Source organism: Lolium perenne, chromosome 7 (assembly GCF_019359855.2).
Source record: "Lolium perenne isolate Kyuss_39 chromosome 7, Kyuss_2.0, whole genome shotgun sequence".
Classification (NCBI taxonomy): domain Eukaryota; kingdom Viridiplantae; phylum Streptophyta; class Magnoliopsida; order Poales; family Poaceae; genus Lolium; species Lolium perenne.
The window spans coordinates 318,829,350-318,838,484 of record NC_067250.2 but is presented as its reverse complement, the minus strand read 5'-3'; the positions used below and the strand labels follow the sequence as shown (position 1 = coordinate 318,838,484).

The 9,135-nt window shown below is 47.6% G+C and overlaps 1 protein-coding gene across 2 annotated transcripts; it reads right to left on the bottom strand.

Annotated features, from left to right (window-relative positions):
- Nucleotides 1-4,719: 4,719 nt before the first annotated feature.
- On the bottom strand, nucleotides 4,720-8,128 carry LOC127323606 (uncharacterized methyltransferase At2g41040, chloroplastic). 2 transcript variants are annotated; one of them, XM_051351723.2, is made up of 7 exons: nucleotides 7,853-8,128; nucleotides 7,110-7,210; nucleotides 6,806-7,028; nucleotides 6,401-6,594; nucleotides 5,976-6,087; nucleotides 5,196-5,312; nucleotides 4,720-5,057 (listed from the first exon to the last, which is right to left on the bottom strand). In XM_051351723.2, the coding sequence occupies exons 1-7, from the start codon at nucleotides 8,003-8,005 to the stop codon at nucleotides 4,920-4,922; spliced, it is 1,038 nt and encodes a 345-aa protein (XP_051207683.1). In that variant the 5' UTR covers nucleotides 8,006-8,128; the 3' UTR covers nucleotides 4,720-4,919. The 2 variants fall into 2 exon arrangements, with proteins under 2 accessions (XP_051207683.1, XP_051207682.1); XM_051351722.1 differs by having other exon boundaries at nucleotides 7,110-7,216; nucleotides 7,853-8,126.
- Nucleotides 8,129-9,135: the final 1,007 nt, after the last annotated feature.

The window sequence follows — 9,135 nt, the reverse complement described above, 5'->3', positions numbered from 1 at the left end:
CATGAGGTGGCCAAACAATAGGGCGGCGCGGCCCAGGTCTTGGCCGCGCGGCCCTGGCGTCTGGGCCCCTCGTGTGGCCCCCTGACCTGCCCTTCCGCCTACTTATAGCCTTCGTCGCGAAACCCCCAGTACCGAGAGCCACGATACGGAAAACCTTCCAGAGACGCCGCCGCCGCCAATCCCATCTCGGGGGATTCAGGAGATCGCCACCGGCACCCTGCCGGAGAGGGGATTCATCTCCCGGAGGACTCTACACCGCCATGGTCGCCTCCGGAGTGATGAGTGAGTAGTTCACCCCTGGACTATGGGTCCATAGCAGTAGCCAGATGGTTGTCTTCTCCTCATTATGCTTCATTGTCGGATCTTGTGAGCTGCCTAACATGATCAAGATCATCTATCTGTAATGCTATATGTTGTGTTTGTTGGGATCCGATGGATAGAGAATACTATGTTATGTTGATTATCAATCTATGTGTTGTTTATGATATTGCATGCTCTCCGTTACTAGTAGATGCTTTGGCCAAGTTGATGCTTGTAACTCCAAGAGGGAGTATTTATGCTCGATAGTGGGTTCATGTCTCCGTGAATCTGGGGGAGTGAGAGAAACCTCTAAGGTTATGGATGTGCTGTTGCCACTAGGGATAAAACATTGATGCTATGTCCGAGGATGTAGTTATTGATTACATTACGCACCATACTTAATGCAATTGTCTGTTGTTTGCAACTTAATACTGGAAGGGGTTCGGATGATAACCTGAAGGTGGACTTTTTAGGCATAGATGCATGCTGGATAGCGGTCTATGTACTTTGTCGTAATGCCCAATCAAATCTCACAATACTCATCATATCATGTATGTGCATGGTCATGCCCTCTCTATTTGTCAATTGCCCAACTGTAATTTGTTCACCCAACATGCTATTTATCTTATGGGAGAGACACCTCTAGTGAACTGTGGACCCCGGTCCATTCTTTTACATTGAATACAATCTACTGCAATACTTGTTCTACTGTTTTCTGCAAACAATCATCATCCACACTATACATCTAATCCTTTGTTACAGCAAGCCGGTGAGATTGACAACCTCACTGTTTCGTTGGGGCAAAGTACTTGGGTTGTGTTGTGCAGGTTCCACGTTGGCGCCGGAATTCCTGGTGTTGCGCCACACTACATCTCGCCGCCATCAACCTTCAACGTGCTTCTTGGCTCCTACTGGTTCGATAAACCTTGGTTTCTTACTGAGGGAAAACTTGCCGCTGTACGCATCACACCTTCCTCTTGGGGTTCCCAACGGACGCGTGCTGTACGTGTATCAGTGGCTTGGCCAGATGCTGTGGGATATTCCAGAGTTGCTCAAAAAGTAGCTCGATCTCCTTATCCTCCATGTCCACCGCGGGTACAGAGCACCTACTTTTTGACTCGGTCCACTACGCCATGGACAAGCTCCTGGAACCCACCACCACTTCCTCTTTCTCCCCTTTCCCGCCAATACTCAGAGCAGCAGTCCCTATCAAGCTTCGGACGCCTCGCAATCTTCTACAGGCAATCCCAACAGCTGCGCATGGTGATTGAGGATCAGCAGCGCAAGTGCCGCCTTCAGTTCTGAGACCGCCAGCCCCAGCGGCCGAGGTCTCTTGTTCCAATGCGGAGGAAGCTGCGCCTGAGCTCGCTGAACTGCCAAGTTGAAAGAGGACAGTTGCTTTGCCGGGCAAAAACCCCTCTCCACCGGGCGCCGCTTGTTCACCGGCAGGCTCTGCGCCGTGTCCTGGAGCTCCAGATCTCTCTGTATCGCCTCCTGCACCATCACGATTATCGGACCAGGCTTCCGCCCCTGCAACAGCGCCTGCAGCGCCAGAACCACATCCGCGGCGGCTTTTGCTACTGGCGCCGCCTGAGACTTCAATCCCCGCCGCTGTCCCGAGGAAGTCGAGGTCGGGGTCAACGGCGATTGGCCCAAACGAGCCCACGCAGAAGCTGAAGCCTCCGCGCCGAGGCGATTGAACTCCGTCCTCACCATGCACCCTGCGCGATGACCTCTGCCTCGCCATTGTCGATCTAGCTTTCGCACCCGTAGCGCCCTCGCGAGATTCCACCTCCTCTTCCCCGCCTCCGACACCGCACTCCCACCACCACGGCCGCTCCCCCCGCCTCCTCTCCCTCCTCATCCGCGCAGATCGCCAGCGTCAGCCTTCGATTCGCTCTGAATTTCGGAAGGAATCTAGCTATCGGCGGTGAGCTCGAAGTGGAAGAGACTGGTGTTGTGAAGGAGGCAAGTGGCAGAGGCGGATGCTCGCGTGACGTGTGTAGAGGCGCTCTCCACCCCCCTGGCCCGCCATGGACGCGGATCGAGGAGATCCCGCCATGAACAGGACCTCGGGTTGGGTTCGGGGCGGAGTCGCCCCTGAGTCGCGAGAGCATTGGTAGCTTCTCCATGGGAGCGTCAATAAGGTTGTTCTTAAGAGCTATATGGTCGACTTTAGACAAAAATAAGCAGTGTGACATCGGCCACAAGCGAGAAAAGCTTGAGGTCGCACTCGATCAAATACATCTGCAACCCCACCGAAGGGTTTCAGATCCTTCATCAACACCAGGCCCACTCGCATAGACATGATGAACAACCGTAACTTTGATCTTAAGGTGCTCCCACATGAGCAAGAGCAGCCCGTTCAAGAGCAGCCATCCATGGTGTAGGTGTAGCCCGAGAATCGATGTCATTGACCTAGATATCGTTAACGAATATGCATTGGGTGAAAACCTATTTTTACAGTTGCCGCTACCTACAACAATGATGTCAGCAATGACATCAACCATGTGCTGACTCAATCCTCTCACAAAATTATGAAACAAAACTGAAACATAATTAAAACATGATTATTTTGTAAAGATGCTAAAGGTTTACGTTTAAGTGATGCACTTTGTCTTGTGCTCTCGTCCATGTTAAATAGGCCACAACGCCGGCAAGATATACACAAGAGTTGTTACTGATACGTCTCAAACATATATATGATTTTTGATGATCCATGCTTGTTTTACACCAATTTATATATGTTTTGCTCATGCTTCGTTGCACTTTTATACATTCTCCGGCCCTAACCTATTAACAAGATGCCACAGTGCCAGTTCCATGCTTTCTGTTGTTTTGTATTTCAGAAAAGTTGTACAGAAAATATTCTCGGAATTGGACGAAACAAAAACTGAAGTCAATATTTTACTGTAATGAAGACGGAATCCAGAGGGGGGGGGGGGGGGGTCGAAGAAAGGCAGCAGAACGGCCAAACCAGCCCTAGGTGCGGCCTGGCCCTGGCCCGTGCCTATGGGTGGTGTGAGCCCTCCTGGCCTCCACCGACATCGCCCCTCCGCCTATTTATTCACGATCTCGGGAAAACCCTGAACACCCGAGCCTCCATCCACGAAAAGTTTCGTCGCGATCGCCATTGCACACCCTAGCTCGGGAGGGTTCTGAAACACTTCCCCGCACCCTGCCGGAGGGGGAAATGTGGTGCACGTAAGTCTAGGTGTTTAGCCTGTTTGGTTTGTTCGGTCCGGTCTCTCTAGTCTTCAATTTTTTTGGTAATGTAAAAATGATACCCGTATTACTTTCGATCTTTATGGTCTTTATCCAGTTACTGTCTGTGCTAAGGTATTACTTGAAATTTGTAGTTGTGGAGTCCTTGATGAGCTGCACGTGGCCATGAACATGTATATATTAATCTATGTATAGTTCTATTATAAGCAATGTTGGTGGGAAGCAACTAACATTGTCCACGGCATGGGTGAACTTTGGCTTGGTGCTCTCAATCATCTTGGTGCTTTCAATCATTTTTTTGAGGGTTACAATCACAATAACTGTTTGTGAGTTTTCTATCTCTTAATTAAGGAAAAGGCACATTTACTACAAATTGATGTATTAATGTACAAACTGTAGGTGACGGGTGCTTTCAATCATTGTGGCTATACCAATGGTCGCTTAGCGCAAGACATGTAAGAGCATCTCCACTCGCCCAACCATCCATAAACCTAGAAATGTGAAAATGTGGGCGTCGATGTAAAATAATACTTCCAGCCGCCGCCCTCATTTTTTGTTCTACCGCTAACGCGGCCCAACTTATTATCCGGTGGCCCTAGGCCGAACCCAATCAACAGGGGCTGGTGGGGGGCACCGGATGGACGACATAACGCCGCGGACCAGCCCTGTTGGCGAGACTACTAAAATAGTCTTGTAAACTTCATACTACCCGTCCATACTCTCTACACTGTGTGAAACACATGTGAATTACTATTATTTTTATTATTGTTGTTATTAGTATCACTAATATATACTAGTACTGAAGTTGCTAATGATGTTGTATCTAATAGGTTCGTCATTGGACAAGATCGTCTAGTAACTGTAATGAATATTGACAATGAAGAATGGTATGCTAAGAAGGGGACAATGCAAAAAGTTAACAGATTGTGATATGAAATCTTTAACGACAACGAGATGAATTACCGATTGGTTGTTTTAATTTGGAACAGAGGACCTACACGTATGTAGAATGGGCTATGGTTTATTTTTTTTATTAAGTTTTTTTTTGACAGAGTATTTATATTAAGTTGGTACTGTTTCATTCCCTACATCCTCTGCATTTCCCAAGACAGGATGTGTTCCATGGTGCAGCGACTTGCTGTCGTCGAGGGCTGGCAATCTGGTATGCGTATATAAATTGGAGACCGATTGGAATTCAGTCCATAATGAGGGTGATCAATGATCATCACTTGGTTTAGTTCTCTGATAGGTATATATAGAAGTTGCACTTCGGGCAACTGAATTTTAACAGATAACATCAATATATACATTTATATACTATTTTGCAAAAGTAAATGTATACACATTTTTATATACTGTGGCTACACTGAGTAAGTTCGAATGCTATTCTTGGGCTATGGCTTCTGCCCGGAGAACATGATGAACGACCTCTGCACCTTGCTGCTGTAATTAACCAGACCACATGATTTGCACAGGTCTTCCAGCTCTCCTTCCGTGAAGAAATTGTAGCTGCTGTTCACCGGTCCAACAATCTGCAGGACAAAGCAGAAAAGCCGCATCAGGCTAGCCATAGCACGAAGCCGGGAAGGTACATCAGGCTAGGTGACCTTAGTTAGCTAGGCAGAAAATATATCAAGTAGCACTAAAAGATCCACGACTTGTCTTTTTACCTGTCTTAGTGGTCTCAATGCGCCGGCAGAGAACGGACCGCTGTTCGTGGGGGAGGATAAGAAGGTTGTCCCCACGAAGACGCCGCCGGGCCTCAGCACTCGGCTGATTTCAGCTACCTGAATTTTAAAGAGGAACAGGAGATGTTAAAATTGTTATAATGATGAATGAGTTCATATGACATAAAGAATAATGGACCGAGCACTGATTAGCAGGATCTAACGTAAAGGATTAGTTTGTCAACTTGGCCAAACCATAGTAATTTGATATCTGTAATGCTTCAGAACCTCGGTCCATTATACAGTGCCAATTTTAATAGAAATGACATGTTCAGATGAAAGACAAATATAAAGGTATTAAAAAAATTAACCAGTAAAAGAAACATGTAGAAACTATGTTATCATTGTTAAACAATATAATCAAATAATCTGAAAAGCTAAACTACTTTTCAGATGAATAGGTTACTATGTGATGCCCCAGTTTCAAGTTTATTCAAACTGAGACATTCAACGCAATCTGCTCAAAGCTAGCCAAGCATACTGCTAAGCACTAAACTAGTGCTGTTGGCTCCCCAAAAACATTGAACGCTGAAAAATTCAAAGAAATAAAGCGCACTATTTTCATGTAATGCCCAAAGTGGTTTAAACATTACAAATTGGCTCATTGTTCAGTGGACTTGTGGAATAAATTCAAAAACCCACAGACATCAGTTTTGCTATATGAAGGTATGAACCATGTTACAGTCACTTGAATAAAAACTGCAGACTAGCCATGTACTATACCGCGTTTGAAGGGGATGGCCAACAGTGGATAGCGGCTCCAGCATGAATGGCATCAATTGAACATGAAGCAAAGGGGAGCCTTGAAATATCAGCCCTTACAAGCGCAAGGTTACTGCAGAACGAAAAGAACAAAAAAAAGTTAAGTATGTGCTCGAAGCATTAGAGAATACTTCTCTTCAATATTCATGATTACTGTACTGTACTCAGAAAAGAGCAACGTTCTGAAGTTGTACAAGATTGAAATAATAGAGTAGACAATCAAATGGTGTTCAATTAGATGTTGAACACATAGATCACAGTTTTTTCTGGTATTTGACTAAATCAAACCACTAGCTGCCACACAAAATTTAGTGGATGTTGCAACACGCAAGACAATTTTCAAGTCATTCAAGAAAATCTTTAAAGAAACAAGAATGAAACCTCACGTGTTTAGCGGGGTATCGTCTTGCTTGATGTAATCATAGCATTGGCGGAGCATATTCTCTGAAAAGTCCAGAGCAATCACTGATGAGTATGCTCCAGAGGTTGCGAACTTCCTTGCAAACAAGCCACTGCCGCAACTGACATCAACGAGTATACCACCAGCAACTGATTGGAAATAATCTTGAGCCATTTGGAACTGATAAAGGCAACAAAGGCTCAAAACTGATATACATATAAATATGAATATTTTCTCGGCAAGAAAAATGGTGATAATTTTTGGTTGCAACACAAAAACATGAAGCGCAAATAGTTACCAGCGACACATGTATGATTTTCCAGGGCAGGTAAGTAAGAACTCACTTAACGCTACAGAACTGAAGAATGAATGAGGCGGCCTAGAAATGTACCTCTTCATCGCGACCAGGGAAGCCACTCCGGTTGAAGTTCTGACGCCATCCTCTCTCGTAAAGAAATGAGATGAGCGGGCTCCTAAACAGCTCAGTTCTAGCTGGCTTTAGCTCGCTGTATTCTTTTGCTCCTGAAGTGACAGTGAGATCCAAGAAGATGTCTTTGCTGGTGTATGACTTGTTGCATTTCAAACACTTGAATCCAGACCTATAAATTGCGGACCTGAGACATGCATGAATCAGAAGCAACATAAGTTCCAATCTACATATGCAAGAGAGATGAAGGTCGTGGAGTTAGACATACAAGTTCATGCCTGGCGGCCCTTTCCTTATCAGTGGTTCATAGCAAACAGGGCACGCGAACACCTCAGTCTTCAAAGCGTCATTCTGCTCGGTTTTGATATCCTGAATCTTTTTACGTAACGAGTATCAGTTTTACACAAAAGGAATAGAGTTCCACCTCAGGATAACATCAATCATCTAGCACTCAAAACATTCATTTACACTTAACAAAACCCTTCCAGTAAAGTAACTATGGTATTAAACAAGCTGATTCCTGTCCCGAGCATACACGAGCACCTTGTCATAGAGATTAGTTCTCGCGTGTGGGTATTGCAGAGATCAGGCATCCGTACATTTAATGTAAGGCAATATAAATTCAGACATCGGCAGCTCACCATGAGCGCCTTGCTAGCGAGTTTAGCTGCTGAGTGTTACTACAAGCTGGCTCGCAGTTTTCAGGCATCCTATACATGTAATGGGAACAGAGATTCAGACATCGATCAGCAGCTAACATTTTCACTAATCTACCATGAGAGGTTCACTCTTTACATCATCTCCCAGAACTGAAAACCAACCTCTGCTACACTTCGACTAGCTCGACCTCGAGTCGACTGGTTACTGTACTGAATATACTAATCTTGGTTCCTGCCAGTCTCTCCCACCTCAGCACAACACCAAATAGCTGGCGTGCAAGATCTCGTTCTCCCCTTTTCAAGCAATCACAAATTCACAACCGGTTCTGGAAGCAGCCAGAGGGATACGTACCGGGTCGACGGCGATGGCCGCGGCGACGGCCACCCGGCGAGCCGGCAGCGGCGGCAGGCCTGGGCCGCGGCGGAGGCGGCCGGGGACGCGGGCGCGCTGGAACAACGGGTAGGAGGAGCAGGAAGCTGCCGCCGCTCTCACCGCGAGCTCCATGTGAGCGGCAACCGGAGCAGTGCGCTGGAGCTGGAGCCTGTACGCGTGGGGGGAAAGGAAAGAAAGCAGAGCTCTTTCGCCAGGTCCGGCAAGGGTGTGGTGGTGGTGGGCTCAGCCGTGGCGGCGTGGCGCCACGGGCGCCCGTTGGCGCCAACTTGGGCAACGTGGCTAGTTTCGCCCATGACGGCTCCAACGATAGCAACCAGAATACCAGATAGTACTCAGAACGAGCATCAGTCCGTACTGAAGAACATGGTTGCAGGATATGTGGCGCACAACGATCACGCATATAAAACAACCTAAAATCTTGGCTTCAAGCGGAGGAAACCAAGACTCTAATTTTGCAGCTCAATCAGACTCATGTCCGTGCGCGCGCGCGGTTAGTCTTTGGCAGCTCAGGTTTGAGTTCGGATCGGACAACCTGGGTCTATAATAGCGCCTGCTCTAAATCTCCAAGCAGGCCACGAGAAGCCAAAAAACAATCCTACGGGCCGGAATTGCTCTCCTGTAACACACGGCCGCCGGCGCAGCTTCTATTCGATCCCCCTCCCCCCCTCTCTGCCCGCGGTACCCATGGATCACACGGAAGCTCTACCAGACGACGTGCTCGCCAACATCCTGTGCCGCCTCCCGCCGCGCGATGTTGGCGCCTCCCGCGGCGTGCGCAAAGCATGGCTCGCCGTCGTCGACGCCCACCAGCTGGTGCTCCCGGACCTATTCCCGCACTCTGTGGGCGGCCTCTTTATCAACTACGTCGACTATGGACACTCGCACTTGTTTGCCCGCCCATCTGCTCAAGCCGAGATCAATCTCGGCTTCTTGCCATTTTTCCGCCTTGGATATCACACATTTATGGGCCACTGTAACGGTCTCTTGTTAACCTATGACTTCATGAGGTCGCTCTACGTGGTCAACCCCGCCACGAGACGGTGGGAATGTGTCGCCTGGAAAGAGGAGAATGCTAATCCACATCTTGTGTTTGACCCTGCCGCCTCACCGCACTATGAGGTGTTCTCGATTCCACGAGCGCCTGAGAAACTAGTCTTGAACTCACCGCAAAAGAGTGACTTCTCGACGAGATTAGAATCGCCGCCAGTTCAATGGCCACCATCCTTGTGGACATTAAATGT

Coding starts and splice junctions, on each gene's coding strand:
- LOC127323606 (XM_051351722.1), bottom strand. CDS start 8,005: ATGGAGCTCGCGGTGAGAGCGGCGGCAGCTTCCTGCTCCTCCTACCCG. Junction 6,595..6,805: donor TCCCTGGTCGCGATGAAGAG/GTACATTTCTAG, acceptor TGCCTTTATCAG/TTCCAAATGGCTCAAGATTA. Junction 5,058..5,195: donor CATTGAGACCACTAAGACAG/GTAAAAAGACAA, acceptor TTTGTCCTGCAG/ATTGTTGGACCGGTGAACAG.